General features: G+C 43.8%; 1 protein-coding gene and 1 pseudogene across 9 annotated transcripts in view; one reads left to right on the plus strand and one right to left on the minus strand.

Annotated features, from left to right (window-relative positions):
- CPLANE1 (ciliogenesis and planar polarity effector 1) overlaps positions 1–13,635 on the plus strand; it is a 138,718-nt gene extending 125,083 nt beyond the window's left edge. For 8 of the 9 annotated variants that reach the window (XM_032337574.1, XM_032337579.1, XM_032337577.1 and 5 more), the window contains 8 exons: positions 3,787–3,952; positions 6,279–6,337; positions 6,785–6,952; positions 7,705–7,817; positions 9,763–9,846; positions 11,562–11,645; positions 12,491–12,666; positions 13,125–13,635. In XM_032337574.1, the coding sequence (XP_032193465.1) occupies positions 3,787–3,952; positions 6,279–6,337; positions 6,785–6,952; positions 7,705–7,817; positions 9,763–9,846; positions 11,562–11,645; positions 12,491–12,666; positions 13,125–13,292 (1,018 nt within the window). In that variant the 3' untranslated portion in view covers positions 13,293–13,635. Of the gene's footprint in view, positions 1–3,786; positions 3,953–6,278; positions 6,338–6,784; positions 6,953–7,704; positions 7,818–9,762; positions 9,847–11,561; positions 11,646–12,490; positions 12,667–13,124 lie in introns of those variants that run through there. The other variant, XR_004284242.1, reaches the window with a different exon arrangement.
- Positions 13,636–21,339: 7,704 nt separating this feature from the next.
- LOC116586979 lies at positions 21,340–22,368 on the minus strand (annotated as a pseudogene).
- Positions 22,369–23,989: the final 1,621 nt, after the last annotated feature.

Genomic DNA, 23,989 nt, shown 5'->3' on the forward strand with positions numbered 1-23,989 from the left:
ATTGGAGGAGCCAAGTCCACAGGAGAGCACTGGGCTGGGATGTGTGTGGTTATCATGATGTGAATAGGTTTGCTATTGGAGGCAAGTTGGAATCCTGACTGGAGGCGATGGGTCTGCAGGAAAACATGGGAGCAGGTGTACTGTTGGCAAGTTAGTTAGAAGGTGTCAGTGTTGTGCTGTTCCTCCCAGTGTCCTTGTGTCTAGACTCGGGGGCAGGGGACAGAAATGGTGCCTGCCAGGTCTTTTGTTCTTGGAGAAGTCTCCCAAAGATCCTTGCCCCTCCAACACATGCTGTGAGGTTAGTAAACAGACCTCCCTCCCCTGTGTCCCAGGTGATTTTCAAACTGCTGATTGTCTGCTGTATCCCAGAGGGCTGTCTCTTGTGCTCACTAAGAACAGGGAGTCAGTTTCCTCTCTCCCTCCAGGCTCTCCCAGACCTGAGCCTGCTTATTTTTAAAGTTCCAGGTTTTAAGTCCTTCTGATTATAAGAACTTGCAGAATTCAACCCCTGTGGTTTTCAAAGCCAAGTGTTACGAGGATTCATCTTTCCTGTGTGGGCTCCTCAGAGTGAGGGTCTGTTTCTCTCTACTCTATGCCCGCAGCATCCCTCCCTCCAGCAGACAGTCCTGCGGTTCCATTTAGCCTCTGACTGAGTCTCCACCCTTCCTGCCCTCTTTGATATGGCATCTTCTCTACATTTAGCTGTGGATGGAGTTTGTTCTTCCAGTTGTTTATCATTTTCTGGGTTATTTACACTGATATGAGTGTTATCTAGTCATGTCCGTGGGATGAGATGGCCTTAGGGTTCTCCTACTCTTCCCGGGAAGCTCTTATCATTTTAAGTACAACATAAATTTAATCCTTTTTTTTAGAAGTAATTAAAGATTTTTTTTTTACATTTTATTTACCCATTCATTTTTAGAGAGAGAGAGAGAACGTGTGTGTGTGTACATGCATGCAAGTGCGGGGGAGGGATAGAGGGTGAGGGAGAGGGACAAGCAGACTCTGAGCTGAGCGTGGAGGCTGATGCAGGGCTCAGTCTCATGACCCTGAGATCATGAACTGAGCCAAAATCAAGAGTCAGCCACTTAAGCAAATGAGCTACCCAGGCGCCCTGTAATACTTTGCCCTCAATATTAATCCTTAGAATACATATTTAATAGCCTTTTCTTGGAATATTAGGTTAAAATATTTTTTTCCTTGCAACGTGTGATCCAAGAACTGGTTCCTGATAGAATAAAGTCTGGCTCTTCTACTCATGCTTCCTTGGGATACATATACCTCTTGGCTTGTTTATGTAAGAGAGTCAACCTTATGAATGTTATGAATATTTCATCAATAATGTATTAAGTATCAAGTTTAGAATAAAAATATGGTTTGTATTTTTGAATGGAGATGGAACTATAAAAACAGTGTGACATAAGGCCAGATTATATCAGTGTGCTATGGGAGCCTGTGGGGAGAGTCAGTCCAATGCAGCAGCTTCACTAGTTACTGTGTTTGAGCTGTATTTCAAAGCACAAATAGAAATTCGTGTTGCTTATAAATAATAGAAAGGGTATTCGAGACAGCAAGAATATAAAATACCAAGGAGTGATGATCAGAAGTGGGCTGGGAATTAGATGTGACTGGAGTTATGTCGTAGAAGGAGAGAGAGGTCTGGCTGGGTGTGCTGGCTGTAGATTCGGGACCAAAGGCACCCATTTCTTATCTGTAAGCAGTAAGCGGTCAGCAAAGGGCTGTAAACTAGAAATGGGAGCCAACGGGAGGTCTTACTTAGTAGTCTAAAGATGAAGGGGTTCAGAATGGAGCGTGTGGGGTAATAATCGTGAGTAAACCTGGAGGAAGTGAGAATGATTTTCTATTTGGGTGACTGAGTTGATGGGGATTTCTTTGGCAAGATAGAGAATGTAGTTTCAGTTGTTATAAGGTGTTAGGAGAATATTCAGTAATATTCATTGGCACATTAGATTTAGGTCATCCCAGAAGCAAATGCTAAAATGAGATTTAGGTGAGCTAGAGATTTATTTGGGGAAACACCTGTGAGGGAGAAAGGGGCACGAGCCAGAGGAAGTGGGGACAGCTGTCAGACTACAGTCCCAGTGTGGATTTGATCCTGTGTTAGGGGTCCCCAGGATCACCTTAAGTTCACTGATTGGGAGGACTTAGAAAACTCACAGAGTCGTACTCACAATTTATTACAACAAGAGAATTCAAAGAAAACCAGCAAGGGGAATGGAGTGCATGCAGCGAATCCTGAGGGAAACCAGGCACAGGTTCCTAAGAAACCTCTCCCAGTGTGGTCTCAACAGGACACAGTTCCTTCAGCGGCAGTTTGTGACAGCACACATGAGATAATGTCCACCACAGACACTCATTTATAGAGCCTCAGTTCCCAGAGTTTTTCTTGGGGACTGGTTGAGTAGGCAGCCTCTTCCTAAGCACATTCCAAATCCACATTTCCAGAAGGAAAAGCAGGTTTTCAGTGTAAACCACATCGTTTGTACCAGTGACCTTCCTTCCCGGATGATGTTCTCCTCTCGTGCTGGGTAATGAGTCTGTCCCAAATCCCTGCCTCACACCACCTGTTTTCGTGGACCATTCTTTAGTACTACCTGTGTCTGTTCATGTCATCTGAGAAGCAGAAGGCATGTGCAAGACATTTATTGGGAGAAAGGCCTGTGAGGGGAAAGGGGGGGGAAACATAGAAGTGGGGGAAGCATGAGATCACAGTGTGTCATCGCGCCCTGTGGAGGAGCAGGGGAGAGGGTCGAGCAAGTGCAGTGTTGCAATACGGTGTTCTAGGGACGTTTCAGCGGGGTCAGCGGTGAGACGTCCATCAACGAGGCCCATCACAGGAGTCCTGTGTCTTGCAGGAGTGGGCCAGCCATAACATGCCCGCATGCCCAGTCGTTAGCTCAGGTCAGCCGGGGGGAAGTACGGTGTGGACACGGAAGTGGGGGCAGACCCTCAAGGGCAGCTGTTTAGAAGTCATCTCGGTGGCATGTTTTGGAAGTGTTTGAGGTATTCCAGGAGTAGATGATTGGTGAAGAAGTCCAAAACGGAACCTTTAAAGACATTAATATTGAAGAGGTGAGCAGACATGAAAGGAGCCAACGTAGGAGGCTGCACAGTGTTTCCAGAGTTTTATCATGACCCATGTTGGAGTTTAACAAAGAAAAGAAGGGTCAGTTGTATTAAATGTTCTAGAGAAGTACCGTGGGAGGAAGAGGCTATTGGTGAGCTTTTTGTTGGTGGTGGTGGTGGTGGTGAGCTTTCTGAGATCATTTTTAGTGGATTTCAGGGAACAGGTTGGAGCAAGCTGATAGGGACATGAATGTGTACTGCTTTTTTTTTTTTTTTTAAAGATTTTATTTATTTATTTGAGAGAGAGAGAGAGCGCGCACAGGCAGGCAGAGTGGCAGCAGAGGCAGAGGGAGAAGCAGGCTCCCTGCCGAGCAAGGAACCCGATGCGGGACTCGATCCCAGGACGCTGGGATCATGACCTAAGCTGAAGGCAGCCGTTTCACCAACTGAGCCACCCAGACATCCCTGTGTACTGCTTTTTGAGAACAGGAAAAAGCTCTTGGCTGGCTCAGTCAGTGGCACGTGTCACTCCTGATGTCAAGGTTGTGAGTTCAAGCCCCATGCTGGGTATAGAAATTACTTTAGAAAAATCTTAAAAAAAAAAAATCCCTTTCCAAATAAATAGTATTTAGTTGTGATACTACTTAGATCCATAAAAAATGTAAAATTAAGTGATGCCCTGCCTGTTAAATTTCTCAGAATTCAGCATTCTTCTGGTAGACGAACACAAAGAACTGAGAAGGAAAGAAGAGAAATTCAGGTGTGGATGAAAAGAAAACGCAAGGAAAGAATGGCGGAGTACTTACACCAGCTGGCAGAGAGGAGAGGGCGAGAGCATGACCCTTTCTGCCCAAGGAGCAACCCAGTAAGTGTGCAGGATCGGGGCGATGGGATTAGCAGCGAGTACGTGCAGTTTTCCCTGGCAAATATTCAAGAAAAGGATTAACCTAATTTGGATACATTTTTTATTAGATAGAAATGTCACCGTTTGACTTGTCAGAAAATGTTAATTAACAAAATGTAGCAAGGTATTCTGTAAGCCATGTTCTATTAAACTTTCTTTCTTTTTTTTTTTTTAAGATTTTTATTTATTTATTTATTTATTTGCAGAGTGACAGAGAGGGAACATAAGTAGGGCAAGTGGGAGAGGGAAAAGCAGGCTTCCTGCCCAGGCAGGGCTTGATCCCAGGACCCTGGGATCATGACTTGAGCCAAAGGCAGACTCTTAACAACTGAGCGACCTGGGTGCCCCTCTGTTGAACTATCTTGAATCCTTTTTCTTCCCCTGGCTAACTATGGCTCTTGCTAATTTTAACTAAGTGAAGAGGTTAACTGATTGGTGACCAACTGGAACTTTTCCCTTGATTTTCAGTCAGAGTCAATGGCAGTTGAACAATTGTGTGTGTAGTAAAGCCATTTAAAAAATCAATTTTGTATCCATAAGTTATCTACAAAAAATAGAGTATGGGGGCGCCTGGGTGGCTCAGTGGGTTAAGCCTCTGCCTTCAGCTCAGGTCTTGATCTCAGGGTCCTGTTACTTTGATAATCACATTACTATGAAAATTACATTTGAATTATACTTACAGTTTATCTTTTACTTTGTAATTTGAGATAAAATATATAGTACTTAATTTTATTCAGCATCATTAGAGGAACATGTTCTATAAAAGTGAATTTCCCAGACAGGGCTGTCACAGTTAAGCACCAAATGGCGCAAAGTAGGTGAACTGTTAAGTAAATGGCATACTTTACTTGTGTCTGGAGATATTTTTTTTTAAAGATTTTATTTATTTGACAAGCAGAGATCACAAGTAGGCAGAGAGGCAGGCAGAGAGAGGGAAGGGAAGCAGGCTCCCCGCTGAGCAGAGAGCCCGATGTGGGGCTCCATCCCAGGACCCTGTGTCTGGAGATATTAATATCAATTTTTTTTTTCTTTTAAGAGAGAGTGCAGGCACGTGCACACAACCTGGAGGGAGGGGGCGAGGGAGAGGGAGAGAAAGAGAATCTTTCACTATGGGGCTTGATCTCATGACCCTGAGATCATGACCTGGATCAAAATCTAGAGTCAGGTACTTAACCAACTGAGCCACCGAGGTGGCCTGAGGTTAATTAACAGAACATTTTGTGGATAGTGTTAAAGACCTGGTTAATGACCTTCAAGGCTGCTGAGGTACCTGACTAGGATCTTCAAGTGTATGTGTTTATGTGTGTGTTCTTCTACCCACAGGGGGTGGGTTCTGGTATCACCCTATCTGTCAACCAAGCAGATACCCAAGATAGATAGGATGGTGTCCAATTTTGGAACAGATTAACTCTGAGGGCACTGGCGTTGCTTGGTTCGTCGACTTCATGACCTCTCCTCCACAAGTGCAAACACCTGTTTCTTTGTAGCTTCTATTCAGGTGAAGGTATTGAGATTAGTGAGGGGTTAATGTAATTAAAAATTTCATTTGAATTTGTATCAGAAATTAATAAGACCTTTAGTTTGTTACTGACGACTTCCATTTAGGGCCTATAGAGAGTGAATGCACTTCTATGTGCATTTTTATATACACAATTTTGTCTAAAAGGACTTGACTTCATTAGTAACTCAGTAGTTATTCTTAGGGTTCTGGAATAAGACACTAGTTTGCCTCCTGGTGCATAAGTTTGAAGAGTTTACAAGTCACAGTGAGCATACTACAGTAGGTTGCTGGTAGACATTTTGAAACATTAACATGATAGTTTTCAAGGTCTGACTCCTTTCTGCTTGATCAAGTACACTATCAACCACAAGACCGAGTATGAAGAGTCTGTGTCTTCATCCTTAAAATGTTGTTTCCCATTTCAAATGCGGCTGACATAGTATGTTAATTAATTGAATTTAAATTTAAAAAAAAGGAAAAATAAATGCAGCTGATAAGGTTCTCTCCTTTGGATAAAATGCTCAATTTAGCTGCTAAAATAGATTTTGCTTCCCACTTACTGAATTAGATTTTAATCACATGATGCTTTAACATTTTCATGATTTGTGTTTGGGATAGGAAGCTTCGTCAAATATGACAGTGTTCTGCACTGTTTCCTGAAGAGCAAAACCATGTTTTAAGCTCCCATTAAAATTGATTAGTGGAATTTTCATGTTTTTCGTGCATCAAAAAGGCTTAGTTATTTGAACTGAACAGGAACAGACTAACCGGGTGTTTCTCGTGCAGTTTTACATGACTTCAAGGGAAATCCGGCTGCGACAGAAGATGAAGAAGGAAAAGGACAGGTGAGCTGGGCAGCGGTACCCCCAGCGCCCGCTCCGGTTTGCGCACCCGAGGTGCAGGCTACGCCTGAGGAACTCTGGTCTTCACAGTAGCCCCTTTTTGTCCGTTAACAGAACATTATGGGAGATAACTGCAAGGAAAGTAGACTCCACTAGACTTTTTAGGAATTTGCTTTCAAATGTCTTTTATTCTGTTGAATTAGATGACTTTTACTTCCTCTCTTGTCCTGCCTCTCCCAATCCAGATAGGTATGTATGTTTTGAAAATACCTAAAGGGCCATAACTGTAGGTACCTTTACTAATTTCCACCCAATGTTTTTCAGAAATCTGAAATATGAATTTGCATTTGAAAAGCTTGGAAAAAAATGCTAGGTGGTCTTTCAAACCACCTAGAGGTATGAATTGAAAATGACTCTTTCATTAAATGTTGTTTAATTCTTTGTCTGAAGATTGCTACTCTCTGACCACTATAGTCGGCGGATCTCACAAGCGTACAGTCTGATGAATGAACTGTTAACTGAGTCAGTACAGCTCCCAACAGCTGCACAGAAAGCCCTGCCTAACAAACCCAGAGCTGCTCCCCTTTCCCAAGAGCAACATTCTCTTTCGCCAAGAAGGTGAGACAGTTTGGCATATCATTCGGCGAGATTAGGTCAGGCATGGTAAGAAGAATGTGGTGCTTCTGTCACCCAAGTTCAGTGTCTTTGCAACTACGTTGCTCAGAAATATGAAAATCAAGTAAAGAAAAACATGGTCCTATGATTACAAGGTCTTTATAAGTTTATAGAATCACCAAGGAAAACGACAACAATGTCATCATACCTCTTAGAGAAGGCAGAGCACTTGGGCATACCTGACACAGTGCTGCTGTCTGTTCGATTCTGTTCCCTCCTTTTCTGCGCTCTGCCGCCTCACTGTTCCCCTCGTTTCTCCACGTGGCTCCCCGCCTGTACAACTAGTCCCCACCGGCCTCTCACGCCTCCGCTCGCTCTTCCCAGCACAAACCCACATGGAATCAGGTCACTTGTGTGTGTGTAGTTTGGGGTCTACTCAAAATACAAGAGACTCCCTTGAATCTTTTCTAAAATAAAGCAGGGTATTAAATACATAAGTAACTGCCAAATACATAGATAATTTGAATTGGGCAGATAACCAAAAACAGTTTCCTTGAAAAAAACAAATGAAGTTTAAGTTTAAACAAAAAATGACTTGTTGAGAATTGTTATAACGTGAAACATACCGCTGAAGAACAGAGTAAGCAGTGTCAAGTGAATGTATTAATCAGGGCTAGAATTTGGGCCTTCTGAATTATAGCTCATTACTGGTTTGAGATTCTAGGGATATAATAATTACATAATTTCTACTTTAGAGAGAATCGGCATGGTCACAATATTCCAGTAAATGAACCTGGAAAATTCAGATATATATCCAGACCAAGTTATATCCGAAAGGAGAAACCTCAAGGCCTTCCTTGGCCATGTGGTAAGAATTTAAGCTTTTTTAAAAATTTTAAATTTTGTATAATTTGGACCTCCTTGTCTCCAGAGTTGGTTTTTATTAATAAAATGAGATCTTAATGAAAAGCAGTTCTCATGTCAGCAGAATGCAAGTTGCAGGACTGGTAAAGACTCACCTGTGCTGGGATTTTGTTTGTTCTGCCGCTTTGAAATAGGAAGACTCCAGAAATCTTCTTAAACAAATGGCCTTTTTATAATAGAATTTGAACAGTCAATATTTAGATTAAGACTTATTTGGGAATATGTTTCTTTTTGTGTGTCTGGCTGAAAAGGCAGGCATTTTACAAGCCAAGTTCTTATAGACATCAGATGGACTAGATAGATACCAGGATGTCACAGAAGGGGAATAATAAGAGGCTTATATTGACATATCATGTTTGGGGCGCCTGGGTGGCTCAGTGGGTTAAAGTCTCTGCCTACAGCTTAGGTCATGATCCCAGGGTCCTGGGATCAAGCCCTGCATCAGGCTCTCTGCTCAGCGGGGAGCCTGCTTCCCCCCCCCTCTCTGCCTGCATCTCTGCCTACTTGTGATCTCTGCTTGTCAAATAAATAAATAAAATCTTAAAAAAAAAAAAAAGAAATATCATGTTTTTACCTTTTGAATATCCTTTTGCACATTTGAAGATATAACATCTGTTATTTATTGCTAGCTTTCCTTTAGTTAATTTAGCCATATTTGGGTTTTGATTACCAGAATAAAACATATTTATTTTGTGAAATGATTACACGTTAAAAATGTATAATCATAGGGGCATCTAGATGGCTCAGTCAATTGAGGGTATGGCTCTTTTTTTTTTTTTTTAAGATTTTATTTATTTATTAGAGAGGGAGCACAGAGAGTGGGAGGGAGAAGCAGACTCCCTATGGAGCAGGGAGCCCGATGCGGGGCTCGATCCCAGAACTCTGGGATTATGATCTGAGCCAAAGGCAGACACTTAACCAGCTGAGCCACCCAGGTGCCCCAGGTGTCTGGCTTTTTTAATTTTCAGCTCAGGTCATGATTCTCAGGATCATGAGATTGATTGAGCCTCTCATCCGCGCTCAGCAGAGTCTGCTTGGGGTTCTCTCTTTCTCTCTGCTCCTCCGCCAGCTCGCACTCTCTCTCTCCAAGAATAAAGAAAATCTTAAAAAATATATAATCATGGTTAATATGTAGTATGAATGCATAGAGCTTTTAGCTGCATAATAAACTAATGTGCCAGGTTCTATTTAAGCTCTTTAATTACAACCCTGTGAGACATGTACTGTTATAGTCCCATTTTACAGGTGAGAAAACCCAGGCAGAGAAAGTTGAAATACGTGCCTTAGATCAGATAGCTAGGAATTTAGACCCGGTCTGGGTCTAGAGCCTACACACTTAGAATCTACGCTTCATTATGCTGCCTCAATTAGAAAATTGAAGTTTCTGTGAATTCCAGTCCTCTTAATAAAACTTCATAGTTTAACTCCTGCTCTTAATTAACAAATTTTAATAAGAGTCTCTTTTTAAACTATAATTTCAAAGCAGTAACCATGTTTTTTTTGAAGTTTTATTTTATACCTGATGCAGTTGTCAAAGTTAAGTAAAGAAATGCCAAAAATTGGCAAGGATTTTAAACTTCAGTCTATGGTTTCTCAATATCAGATGGAAAAGTCTTGGATTCTGTGGAAATGTGTCTCTGGCTTGGGTCTGTCCAGAGTCAGGCCTGTATGATGACGTTGCACTTGCCTGGGCTAAGGGCTTGGCCCTCCTTTGGTCAGCTCCCCTACTCCGGGGAGACTGTCCTCGAAAAGGTGCTCCTGCACGTGGGGACCCCCATCCCACAGATCTGTCTGGAGCTTGTCCCCGGCCTTCAAGGCGGCCCCTCCTCCTGCCTTCTGAGCCTCCTTTCCCCATCACAGAGGTTAAAGGAGTTTGTCTGTTCTTCTAGGAACTGCTACTTACACCATACAGAGCAAAGGTGGCAGAGGCCAAGTAAGGAAGGCTGTGGCATCTCCAGTTACCTTCCAAAAAGGTAAGGGATAAATAAAGAATAAAGTTCTTCAACTTAAATTTTTAAAAGTTGTAAGGCATCTCAGAAATTTCAATTGCAGATTTCAGAGTGCGGGTGTGGCAGTGTGGTATGGTGGTTTGGGAACGGGCTGCGGAGTTAGTTAGCTCTCTTTGGAATCCTAGTTCACCACTTATTCTTTAGTTTTGGGCAAATTCCTAACCCATTTGTGTAAGCTTCAACTTTCGCGCCTGCAAAATCCTGATTGTTATGAGTGAGAACCCCTATTATGGGCTTAGCAGAGAACTGAACATAAAAGCAAGTACTGAAGAGGCGGCCATTGTCACAGAGTCATGATAAGTTTGGGGACTCTGAATGAGCTGTGCTCTGATCCACTGGAGAGGGAAATGGCCATGATCTTAATGCCTAAGAATTAAGATCTAGCCCCGGCCCAGCCCTCGCCCCTTGTTACTCTTCATCATTTAAAAAGAACGTTTGCAGTATTCTCCTGGGAACTCTCCGTCACGGCCCCGGTAGGTGGGCAGGGCAGCTGTTATCCCCATTTTACTGCTGAAGCCAGGGAGCCTCGGGGAAGTGATGCCTGATGCCAGGCCCTGTACTGACACGGCCTGTGAGTGATCTCACTTCGTCCTCACAGTAACTGAGCTCTCTGGCATTATCCTGATTCACAGAAATGGCTACATTTGTTAGAGACAATAATGCAATCACTGATTACACGTAGTATAAAAATGATGAGAAACATGAATGAGTCTATTCCTGCCTTTAGGCCTCTCTCCAATGCCGCCACCTTCCAGTTCACTGCCTCTTGTCTTCAGCCACGTCTGCTCTTTACCCTGTCATGTTTGTGTTATTTTGATGGCTCTATGTCCTAGGAACTCTCTTTGGTTCTTTTTCCATAGTTTTCCCCACTGAATCCCTTAAAACCCAAGGCTGTAATTAACTAGGATCAGTTTGAGTGCTAGAAGCATCATTTCCTGTGCTATTAATTGTATAACCCCAGACTTTTGTTTTTATTTCAAAGTCTCTCATTTTAATCTTCTGTAAAATTTTTAGGTTAGAGTACTCCAAAACTATTTTATTCTTTTCTAAAAAAATACCTGGTAATGTTAGTTTAACAGATAAAACCCCCAAAATGCAATGTGGCCCCTAGAAATAGCTGAAATTATATGTACACTGATATTATTTTATGGAAACTCCAGAACTCCAGGGTTTTGTGAAGTGGATTATGATCTAGCATGAGGCTTTGCCCTTAGAAGGGCAAACAGAAGTATTTCTTTCATTGTCCAGGGGTAGCCCTGCCTGTGACAGGATGAACTTGGTAGGTCTCCACGTTTCTAGCGTGGCTGTGTGTCTAGAGTATGGCCCAAGACCGGCAAGTGGAGGGACAGGGTTTTCTTCTGGAGGTGGTACAGGGAATGGATTCTGGTTTTCTGTTCAGTTTCAGATTCCTCAGGCTGGAGCCCATAGACGTTTGGCAGTAGGTTTCATAAAGAACTGGGGGGGGGGGGTGGTGGTCACTGGCCGTCAGAGAGAGCGCTTCTCGGAGGGAAGCCGGTGCACTTGCCAGCCTAGTTTCCATGGTGGGGTTTCTTTCCGATGGCTCACTGACCTTTTACCTTAGAACGCGTCCGCTGTCCACACTGGGGCACGAACACCCACACTTGAAAAGCTTCGCACGTGCTCAGTTTCACAGCGTCGTTTTCATATTTTACTTTGAGATTGGCTACCCCGAGCAAATCCTAGAGAAACGCACTCGGATCTGAAGCGGAGGAGATTACCAAGTCATCCCTGCCGAAAGCAAGGTGAGAAAAAGCCAGGGCAGCTTCTCCAGGTGTGTAGATCCCCCGCGGGTAAAGGCTTATCCTGAAGTCCAGGACCGTTAACCTTAATTTCTTAATTTCGGTGATGATTTTGTCATTCTTCTTGATGGCAATAATGAGGTCCATTGGATGAGTATCGAAGTCTAGTTGGCACACGCGCTGTGGCGGCCGCGAGGGGGGATCGCCAGGCGGTCACAGCCTTGGCTGATCTCTCACGGCCGCCCCAGCGCCATCTCCGTGTGCTGCCGTCTCCTTGGAGAGACCCCTGCCTCGTGGTTATCATGCTGCTTAACCACTTGGTGTTCTCTCTCTCTGTCAGCCTTGGGTCTCAAGTCCTGCTTTACCGGCTGTTTTCTTTTTCGCCGCAGTGTTTGCCGTACTCTTCGCAGCTGGAACTTCTGCACAGTTCCGTGACATCTGTGGCCTCTCCTCTCCTAGAGGTTACTTCTAGACTTGTTCTCTCTAGGACTCTCTTGTCCTAGAGGTTACTGTTATTTTTAAAATGACGAGATGGCCAGAATTCAGTTTCCTTCGGTCACACTGACGGGGCAGAAATCGTTAAAACCATACCCAGACCCTGTGATTCAGTTGTCAGGGAAGGGGCGCGCGGCGGGCTCAGCGGGTGGGGGGCGGGGGGCAGCTCCCGATCCCGGGCTGTGCGTGTAAGCCCCGTGTTGAGTGCAGAGATTTCTTAAAAATAAGTCACAAAAAAAACTTTAAATATTAGATAAAACGTGACTGCCTTGGATTTGATCATAAAAGTCAGAATAAACAAGCCAGTTTATAAGTGAATCAGTCCCACTAGCTTTGTCCTTTTCCTGTGAAAGGTTCCGGTGCTCCATGCCGTGTGCAGTGTACGAGAAACCACGTCACGGCCGAGCTTTCACCTCAGTCAAAGCAGGTGTGTGTAGAGTACGAGAGGGAGGAGACCATGGTGAGTCCTTGGATGGTACCTTCACGCATCCGTACCATTCTTCAGGAGAGCCACGGTTCCCTTCTACAGGTAAGCGCTCTTCCCCATCTCCGCCTGCTGTGATTTCTGTTGTCTCCTGCTGTTGTTGCTTATTGTTCTCTGTGGGGTGTGGAGCTCCTGCAAGCCTGAAGCAGTCATTCAAAGCATCTACACTTTTGGCTTAGTACTCTAGCATTTATCTTTCAGAATTTTCCTTGAATTTGTATTTTCCTTTCAACTAAAGAATAACCAAAAAAGTAAGAACAGATAATTGTAGTACAAGTATAAAAATCCATTGTGCCCATTCTTCAGACCTGGTGCCAGCATCTAGTTGTGTCAGACGTTGTTCAGCCCATGGTCGCTCCAGATGTGCTGGGCAACCACCGCCCTAGTTTGCTTCCCCAGCTGTGGGATGAGCAGCCCTGGAAACTTTGGAAAGCTTAGTTCATGTTCCATTTATTTTTTCCTCAGGCTCAGATCACAACTTACTGCCTTTCTTAATTTGATAGGACTTGTCAGCCGTTGAGGAAGAGCGAGAGCCTCCTTCCCGCGGCGCGGACAGTGTGTCTGAGAGCACCGGCAGCATCCTCAGCAAGCTTGACTGGAAGGCCATTGAAGACATGGTGGCCGGTGTGGAGGACAAGAGCCTGTCTGTCCACCGGGCCTGGGACCTGTAAGACCCGAGTATCTGTTGCCAAGGAAAGCCCGGCACCTCAGTGGTAGTCGTTCTGAAAGATTTGTGCGTTTGAGAGAGAGAAGCAGTGAAGGGAGCCATGTGTACACACCACCAGCAACCATATCTTACCCAGATTAGCCATGGCAAGAGGGAAAATAAACACTTCTCAATAATTTCGCCTTCGTGGGTAAAGGGTTGTTTAACTATAGATCTGTTACATGCTTTTGCATTTGACCTATCCTTAGACACCATTTTTTAAATGCTGAAAAAATGAAAAGTAACTTTCAAGTCAAGTTTACAGAATATTTAAGTTACTTTTAATAAAAAATCTCTTTCGTCTCCTTCTTTACTATCTCCTGAGTTTTGAGAAACAAACTTATATGGATAACTGAGGGGAATTAGAAAGTCACAATCTCACCCCGAAACTCAATAACGAACTCCGTTTCAGAACACGGCCTAAAATTCATCTGGGCAGGCCTGGTCCTGGAGTGAAAAAAAAACCAACGACCTCCCACCTGTCCTGTGCCCTCCAGCCTTCAAACACTTGGGAAAAGAACCAGGGAAGAATGCTCTGCGTGGCAAATAGGATCCTGACTCCAGAAGGCTCATGTGAACTTTTTAAAGACCATGGTGCGGAGACTGGGGTGGTTTCCGGTGTTGCCCCCAAATAATGTCATAATTTTGGAGATAATTTTAATGAGAAGAAACTAAAAACCTTCATTCATTTGTCAATTTTTGGTATAATATCAAAGAATACTATTGTCTGAAAAAGCAATTCAATGTGCCTCCTTTTCCAGCTACATACCTGTGTGGGGCCAGATGTTTTTATGTCCTTCAGCCACAATAACATCCTGCAACAAGCCACGCACAGAAGCACGTATGAGAATTCTGCCATCTTCCATTAAAGCCAGACATTCAAGAGATTTGTAAAACTATAAAACAGTGCTACTCTTCCCACTAAGTTTTGTTTTGGAAAATAGTTACCTTTGTAAATATGCGTTACAAACATTGAATGGGAGGTGCCCGAGTGGCTCAGTTGGTTAAGTGTCCAACTCTTGATTTTGACTCCGGTCATGATCTCAGGATCGTGAGATCCAGCCCCATGTTGGGCTCCATGCTGGGCATGGAGTCTGCTTAAGGTTCTCCCTCTGCCCTCTGCGCGCGTGCATGTGTGTGTGCATGTGCGTTCTCTCTCTCCCTAAAAAATAAACATTGAATGGGTAACTGTAATTAAAGCTATTTAAACACTTTCCTCGGTTTTAATTACTAACATGATAAATATTCACAGATATACCAACAAAAACAAAGCTCTTTAGGACCCTAAATAATTTTTATGAGTAAAGAGTTTGAGAACTGATGCTTTAGGGCTAACGGTGTGAACCCTTAACTTACCAACTCTACATTTCACACCACTTCAGAAGTAACGAGGTTTTACAGTAGTATAATCCCTTTTACCTGCTCCTATTCTGATGTAAACATTCAGTTACCTTTTAAGGCAATTATCATTTCCAGTACTTTTTCATTTCTTCCTGTAGATCCAGATTTCTATCTAGCAGTTCCCTTCAGCCTCAAGTTCATTAGCATTTCTTATAGTACAGATCTTCTGGCAATTCTCTCAGGTTTCGTTGACGGACTATAGGTTTTACCCTCATCGGAAGGGTGTTTTTCGTAGCTCTTATTCTAGGGTAAGATCTTTTCTTCTAAGATGCGTCTTTCTGGTGTCTTGATTGGATGTCTGGAGTATTACTGAGGTACCAGCAAGGTCTCTCCACTCTGGCTGGGCTGGCCTCACCCCCGCAGCTGGGCTCCACCTCTGGTAGGTCTGTTGGCTCTCGACCTTGTGGTCAGTACTCTCTGGTCTTCCTCAGGTACACTGGTACTAATACGAGCAGCTCAACCCTGTCTGCACACAGGCTTCTGGGGTTCCTCTGTGCAGCTTCCTTCCCCCTGAGGCCCTACCCGGCAGATTCCCCGCCACTGATAGCCCTGAACTCTGCCTCTTCAGATGAGTCGGACCACAGTGGCGTGCTTGGACTCTAGCTCGTTACGTTGCGGTCATGAGAGTACTGTCCTCAAGCAGGCACCGAGGCCTTCACAAGATGACTTCCTCATGAGTTGCCCTTCTCTCCAGGACCACTGTTTTGTGCTGCACATTGTCCCACATCTGCCAGCTTTATGGTTGAGACAGGCAGGCGAGTCAGGTAGCGGGTCCTTGTCATAGGTGGAAGTGGAAGTCTTCTGGGGAATATCCATATAGTAAACCTGAAAATGAGGAAGGAACAAGGGCGGAGACCAACAGCAGAGGACAGATAATCCTAGGTAGTTTCAACCCATAGCCTGAGATCACCCTTAGTATTCAAAAAATTGCAATATGATGGGGTCCTGGGTGGCTCAGTGGGTTAAAGCCTCTGCCTTCGGCTCAGGTCTTGATCCCGGGGTCCTGGGATCGAGCCCCGCATCGGGTGCTCTGCTCAGCGGGGAGCCTGCTTCCCTTCCTCTCTCTCTGCCTGCTTGTGATCTCTGTCTGTCAAATAAATAAATATATCTTAAGAAAAAAATTTTAAAAATTGCAATATGATGATTTTGCTTAGTGTATCTGAACACAGAGGACTCATCCAAATGAGCATTTTAGCTCCTCCTAAGGAAGGGTCTAGACCTCCTGCCCTTCCTGCACGGACTGTAGAGAAGCAGCTCCCACACGCAGGTCTTGAACAGCACGCTTGGGAAACGCCTCTAGTTATTAAAAGTGTTCCCCAGTTTCTCAAAACTGAATCTTTGCTTACATTCTTATTAAAAATTTAATACAGCATTTAGCATGATTTATCATAAACCAAAGTGTTCTGGCTGAACTTGGAATCCACCAGCAAAGGAAACTCAAAGCTTCTGCCGAGAAGCTATATACATGGACCTAGATTTAAAACATTGACTTGGGGCCCCTGGGTGGCTCAGTCGGTTAAGCATTTGTCTTGGGCTCTGTCTCTCTCAAATAAAAATCTTTAAAAAAATAAACACTGGGGACGCCTGGGTGGCTCAGTTGGTTAAGCGGCTGCCTTCGGCTCAGGTCATGATCCTAGCATCCTGGGATCGAGTCCCACATCGGGCTCCTTGCTTGGCAGGGAGCCTGCTTCTCCCTCTGCCTCTGCCTGCCACTCTGTCTGCCTGTGCTTGCTCTCGCTTCTCTCTCTATGACAAATAAAATAAAAAATCTTTAAAAAAAAAAAAACAAAAAAAACAACAACAAAAAAAAAACACTGACTTCAGACTTCTGTGCTTTCTCACTTCTCCGCGCACCGTTTCCAGCCAGAGCCCATAATCGATACGTGGATGCACTAACGACAAGCCATTGTTACTTCTACAATGTTCCATCTGTCAACAGTTCAAGTAATTATTAGGTATATGCTTTGCGTCTCGCTTAGCTTTCCTCTAAGAAATCAAACCTTGAATCTTGCTGAGGAAATACGAGAAAAAGGAAAATGTACTTGATAATAGCCCAGAAGTCACACTGGGTAGCTCTCCAGAACTCCACTTTCCTGTAAGCATTGCGCATACCTTGATCATTCATGTTCAGCATCTGGACTATGGCTCTTTGCCATTAAGGACACCCTGGTGGAAACAAATGCTTTAGTTTCCATACAAACACTGAGTTTGGGGGCACCTGGGTGGCTCAGTGGGTTAAGCCTCTGCCTTCAGCTCAGATCATGACCTCAGGGTTCTGGGATCGAGTCCCACATCAGGCTTTCTGCTCGGCAGGAAGACTGCTTCCTCCTCCTCTCTCTCTCTGCTTGCCTCTCTGCCTACCTGTGATCTCTCTGTGTCAAATAAAATCTTTAAAAACAAAACAAAACACTGAGTCTGGGGAATAACGGAGGAAAAAGTCCTTATTAGCTAAAGTTGGTTTATAAGTTGGGAATGGATGGCCTAGACTTTTCCTATATGTGTGGGATTGGGGCCAAGATCTGTGACAGAAGTTGCCTGGCTGGAGGGAAAATCTCTCTATAGGGTTAAAAAATAACGATCCCAGGCAGGAGTCCAGCTTTCTAACTGATTACCGCAGAGCAGAGGTCAGCACATCGGACCTACTCTCCGCTTCTGGAAGTAAAGGTGTTTGTTTTGTAAGTAGGCGCCATGCCCAGAGCGGATCCCAATGCGGGGCTTGAACTTGTGACCCTGAGATCAAGACCTGAGCTGAATCTGATTCTGGTGCTTAACTGACTGAACCACCCAGGCGCCTTGAAATAAGAGTTCTACTGAAACACAACCTGCACTGTGTCAGTGGCAGAACTGAATAGTTGCTACACAGACTATATGATTTTTCAAATACTAAAATACTTTCTGGCCTTTTAGAAAAAAAGTTTCAGCAGATGAAATCTACCTATACACTCAGAACTTCAACAAACTTTTTAGTACTTTGCTCTAAAACCTGAATGGACACTTAGGTATCACCAGACACATAGAGAAAGACTTCATCATGACAAGGGGAATACAAGGTAAGTGGGCAAAATAATAGAACGGATTATGTAGGAAATAGATGTGGCTTATTTATTTTTACATAATCTCTACACCCAATGTGGGGCTCTACAGACGAGTCAGCTAGGTACCCCTCAAAGAAATCTTTTTTTTATATTTTTTTATTTTTTTAAAGATTTTTATTTATTTATTTAACAGACAGATCACAAGTAGGCAGAGAAGCAGGCAGAGAGAGAGGAGGAAGCAGGCTCCCAGCTGAGCAGAGAGCCCGATGCGGGACTCGATCCCAGGACCCTGGGATCACGACCCGAGCCAAAGGCAGAGGCCTAAACCCACTGAGCCACCCAGGCGCCCCAAAGAAATCTTTCTTTAAAACAAGTTGGGAAACTCCATGAGAGAGGAAACTCTATTCTTACATTTCTGTGAGGTTGTTTCTGTTAATAAAGATTTTTATTTCTGATTGGTGAATGTCAAGAGTTAACATCGATTCCCATGTTTAAAATGAGTGCAGTCTAGGAGTTAAAAACCAAGTGAAGGGCCACCTGGCTTGCCTAGTCAGTGGAGCGTGTGACTTGTGATCCTTGGAGTTCTCAGTTTGAGTCCCACATTGGATGTAGAGATTACTTAAAAAAATAAAACCTTGGGACCCCTGGGTGGATCAGCCATTAAGCATCTGCCTTCAGCTCAGGTCATAATCCCAGAGTCCTGAGATGGAGTCCCACAAGAGGTTCCTTGCTCACTGGGAAGCCGCCTTCTCCCTCTGCTTCCCCCCAATTTGGACTGTCTCAAATAAAATCTTAAAAAAGAAAAAAAAAAAAACTTACAAAACAAAACAATGAGGGGTGCCTGGGTGGCTCAGTAGGTTAAGCCTCTACCTTCAGCTCAGGTCATGATCCCAAGGTCCTGGGCTCAAGCTCAACCCTGTTGGGGGTAGAGATTACTAAAACAAAACAAAACAAAACAAAAACAAAACCAAGCAGGTGTGTTTGTGACTTCATTCTCTCTGTCCCTGTTCTTAGTGCTTTTGAGTGATGGACAGCAATGTCTCCTTCAGTAGGCTGAGCAGATTAAGTATTTACCTTGTAAAATCCCACACGACAGATGGACTGCAAGGTGTAGATTTGGGGCGCATGGCGGCAAGCCCGCTGTGGCTGCAGGTCCAGGCTACGGTTTGTTCTCTACTCCGGCTCTACTGACAATAAAGCTGTTAATTTTACCTCCATCTTTCAGAGACCAGTTTATAATTCTAACCAGAATTTGAAGAAGTGAGGAAAGTGATTTATCAGCCTCCTTAAATCTGAACATACGATGCCTTGAGCTCAAGGCCTCCAAATGCCAAGTGAGAAATCTACTTTTTAATCTGACAGATATAAGGAGATATTGCATCCATAAAGTAAGAATAAGTTAACTGTAAAGAGGAACAATCAGAACAAGAAGAAACTGAAATTTAAAATACGGCTGAAATAAAAAACGTAATGGAAGAGTTAAAGCTGAAAAGCTCTCAAAGACGGAGCCAAGAGACACCTCTCGCCCCACCCACAGGGGGACAAAAAACAACCGAGAAGCGTGTCTGAGTGACGCAGTCAGCACGGCCAACTCTTGATGTCTGCTTGGGTCATGATCTCAAGGTTGCGAGATGGAGCCCTGCATCGGGCTCTGTAAGGAATCCGAGATTTTCTCTCTCCCTCTGCCCCTCCTCCTGCTCTCGGGCTTCAATAAATAAATAAATTAAATAAAATCTTAACATCAACAACAACTGAGAAAATCAGTCCAGGAAGATTACCTGACTAACAGAAACTGCAGAGAGACCAAAGAAACTGAAGGGGGCCGGGAGGGGCGCCTGGCTGGCCCGGTGGGTAGAGCATTAATTCTTAATTAATTAATTAATTCTTAATTAATTCATATTAATTCTTGATCTCTTGATCTTAGAGTCTTAGGTTCAAGCCCCATGCTGAGCATCCAGCCTGCTTGAAAAAAAAAACGAAAAAAAAAGAAAACTTAGAAATTAGAAAAATTCTCCATAGCTAAGGACACAGATTAAAAGATTAAAAGTCTGTATGTACCCCGCAAAATGAATTTTAAAGAGATCCATTAAGGGACATCATAGTGAAATTTCAAAATATGGGAAATACATAAAATATCCTTAAAGCTTCTAGAGAGGGACAACACAAGTTGTATACAAAGGAACAATAGTATGGTATCACCTGTCTTAATGGCAACAGCACAGGCTAGATGATGATGAAAAGATTTTCAAAGGGAAAACTTTCATTTCAGAATTCTAGATCCAGGGCGCCTGGGTGGCTCAGTGGGTTAAGCCGCTGCCTTCGGCTCAGGTCATGATCTCAGGGTCCTGGGATCGAGTCCCGCATCGGGCTCTCTGCTCAGCAGGGAGCCTGCTTCCCTCTCTCTCTCTCTCTATGCCTGCCTCTCTGACTACTTGTGATTTCTCTCTGTCAAATAAATAAATAAAATCTTTAAAAAAAAAAAAAAAAAAAGAATTCTAGATCCAGCTATCAATCAATTACAAGGTGAGAATAAAGACATTTTCAGACACCTAATGACTCAGCAAGTTTGTCCCATTGTGTCCATTTTTAGGGAGCTATGGCAGGCTATGCTCAAGCAAACGGAACATTTTTAGGCAAAAAGGAAGAAGGCATGGATTCCAGACACAGGTTCTGAATCCAACCAAAACAGGGGTGGGAAGAGTCTAGTACAATAACTTTGCCACAGTCCTGGAAAATCGGTCCATACTGACGGGAAACGTCAGGATAGCTAGAGGAGGACTTTCTTGACGGAGGAACAGGGCTGGGGAGTGGGAGGCAGGGTGGGGAGGAGACACGAATGATACAACAGAGCATACAAAGAGTTACAGAGTACTGCGTGGAACTTCTGTGAGTGAAAAGCAAAGCAGTTTCACTGAAGGGAACTGAGTATACAAGAAAGGAAACATTCGTCTAGTACACTAAATCTAGTACACTAAATGCGCGCTCTGACTGAACAATATTTACATAGTTTTCTATTGCATAAACTCTGATTAAATATAGTGATATCCATATTGGGAGTAGAGGGGAAGAGCATAAGAACTATGTCCTCATCTTTCATACAAAAGTTAATAGGTCATAAGATAATACATAGTCCAGAATTAATAAATTGTAATAGTATATTCTTTAGAAATATAACTATGCAAAGAAAGAGCTAAAAGGAGTTCAAAGTGATTGCCTTTATGAACAAGGGATTATTTAAATTTTTTTTTTAAAAGACACATTTATTCAGCATCATGATCAGACTATTACATTTAGCAATCAACAGCATGGGTACAAAAAAAAAAAAAAACTACATTAAAACCCTTTGTTGGAATGCTTTACACTTTCCACAAAACAGAAACTAAAATAACCTGTTATACAATTAGTCACAAATACAGTCCTCGAGTTTTTTGCCCATACACATGAGTATTGTCTAAAACATGTCTTCTTTGTAGCAGCTAGGCCCTGCCACCACTGTGCTTGGCTGAGTTCACAAATCTGTTGTAACCTGTAGCTTCCCTGTCACTTCTCTGGCTCTCCTCTCCTGCTAAGCTTTGTTTCCTGGCAGTAATTAAAACCTTCTGCCACTGCCATAGCTGCTGCTGCTGCTGGAACCACCATAGCCACCTTGGTTTCGTGGTTTGGCGAAGTATTGGCCTCCATCACCATAAGGGCCAGAGCTTCTGCCTCCAAAATTGCCTCCTTTCATGGGTCCAAAATTTGAGGATTGATTGTTGTAATTGCCAAAATCATTATAGCTTCCGCCACCTCCAAAGTTGCTTCCATCATTACCAAATCCGTTATAGCCATCCCCACTGCCACCATAGCCACCACCACCTCAACTGCCACCAAAGCCACCTCGACCACTGAAGTTTCCTCCGCGACCAAAGTTGTCATTCCCACCAAAACCACCTCCACGACCACCACCAAAGTTTCCAGAACCACTTCGACCTCTTTGGCTGGATGAAGCACTAGCCATCTCTTGCTTAGAGAGCGCTTTCCTTACTTCACAGTTGTGGCCATTCACAGTATGGTATTTTTGAATGACAATCTTGTCTACAGAATCATGGTCATCAAATGTTACAAAAGCAAAACCCCTCTTTTTGCCACTGCCTCGGTCAGTCATGATCTCAATCACTTCGATTTTCCCATACTGTTCGAAATAATCTCTTAGATGATGTTCTTCAGTGTCTTCTTTAATGCCACCAACAAAAATCTTTTTCACAGTTAAGTGGGCACCAGGTCTTTGAGAATCTTCTCTTGAGACAGCCCTCTTTGGTTCCACAACTCTTCCATCCCCCTTGTGTGGCCTTGCATTCATGGCTGCATCCACCTCCTCCACAGTGACATATGTGACAAATCCAAAGCCTCTGGAGCACTTGGTGTTCGGATCTCTCATTACCACACAGTCCGTAAGTGTTCCCCATTGCTCAAAATGGCTCCTCAGACTCTCATCGGTTGTTTCAAAGCTCAGACCTCCGATGAAGAGCTTCCGCAGCTGTTCAGGCTCTTTGGGAGACTCTGACTTAGACATGACGGCGGTGGGAGGGGAGACTTTAACGATGCTTACTCGGCGGCGTCCACAGGCAGAAAAGGAGATTATTTAAATTTAATTAGAAAAATCAAACCAGTAAATAATAGAAACTGTATTATTGCATTAAAAGCCTACCTCTTTGTAAAATTTTTATCTTGGGATTGCTTTGTATAAAAGGCAGGATTCTAAAGATTCAAGCTATGCAGAAGTCTACCGACACGTCTTTTCCTCTTTTTGAATAATGTCACATCTTCTGATTCCTTTCCTCACTTCAAATCATGGTTATTCCTCATGGTCTGTCCTCCAGATGAATCCCGTATAAATCATGTTCTCTTCTGCGTGGTACCAACCCAGGAAGGCTGGTCTCACTGCGTGTAAGGAAATTCACACCTGTTCTCTCCTTATCACAATTTAAACAATATCCAACCAAAGCTATGTGACCGATGTAATTATCGTAAAGTTTTACAAATGAGGCCACTTCTCTCCTCCGGCCGCCCCCACTCGGGTTATTGTTGTCTTTCACATGGACCTTATGGCCTCCTCTAGCACTGTGTACATTGTAGACAGTGAGCTTTTATTATTTATTTTTAAGGATTTTATTTATTTATTTGTTTGACAGAGATCACAAGTAGGCAGAGAGGCAGGCAGAGAGAGAGGAGGAAGCAGGTTCCCCGCTGAGCAGAGAGCCCGATTTGGGGCTCTATCTCTGGACTCCAGGATCATGACCTGAGCCAAAGGCCGAGGCTTTAAAACCCACTGAGCCACCTAGGCGCGCTGACGTGAGCTTTTAAAAACGCAACTCTGGGGGTGCCTGGGTGGCTCAGTGGGTTAAAGCCTCTGCCTTTGGCTCGGGTCATGATCTCAGGGTCCGGGGGATGGAGCCCTGCATCAGGCTCTCTGCTCAGCAGGGAGCCTGCTTCCCCCTCTCTGCCTGCCTCTCTGCCTACTTTAAAAAAAAAAAAACAAAAACAACACAAACAAAAAACGCAACTCTGATTTCACAGAAGCAAATCCCTATTCTACTCCCACCTTCTTCATTTCTTTAATGGCTTCCATTTGCTTTCAGGACGTCTTTAAGGAGGTTTGGTCAGCAAAAGCATGATTGGGCCCACCTCCATCATCAGCTTTGCTCTGCTGTCTTGCTCTCTGCCATCCCTGGGAACCATGAAGCTTCACGGCTGCGCCTCACTTGGGGAGTCCCCTTGCTTCCCTTCCTCCATCTATTTTTTCCCCCTAGAGTTCAGACCTCAACCACCATGTCCCTAAAGGAATGAACTGCTGGGAGAAATTAAAAGTCATTTCCCATTTCTTAGTGGCTCAACCAACATTAGCTGGTGTCTGTTACAGCTATTACAGGTCAGGCTTTATCTGAGGACTCATCAGTTTCACTCGGAGAAGACAGCCTTTCTCACCCCCGCAGCCCTCCAGACTACTTCAGTGCTTCACACCAGCATGGATTTTGTTACTTTTCCTCTCAGGCACTCACTTCAGTTGTTACTTACTAACTATGTAGTTGTGTACTTTGGGGTTCATTTCCCAACTCTCTCACGGGAACACAGACTTCTTGCCACTGGGCCAGCACAGTCATCGCTTACGGTAAACACTCAGCACATACTTGCCAAGTGATTAAATTTGCAGAAACGAATAGTAACCAGTGTCAGTACCAAGTGATCC

Source organism: Mustela erminea, chromosome 3 (assembly GCF_009829155.1).
Source record: "Mustela erminea isolate mMusErm1 chromosome 3, mMusErm1.Pri, whole genome shotgun sequence".
Taxonomy (NCBI): Eukaryota; Metazoa; Chordata; class Mammalia; order Carnivora; family Mustelidae; genus Mustela; species Mustela erminea.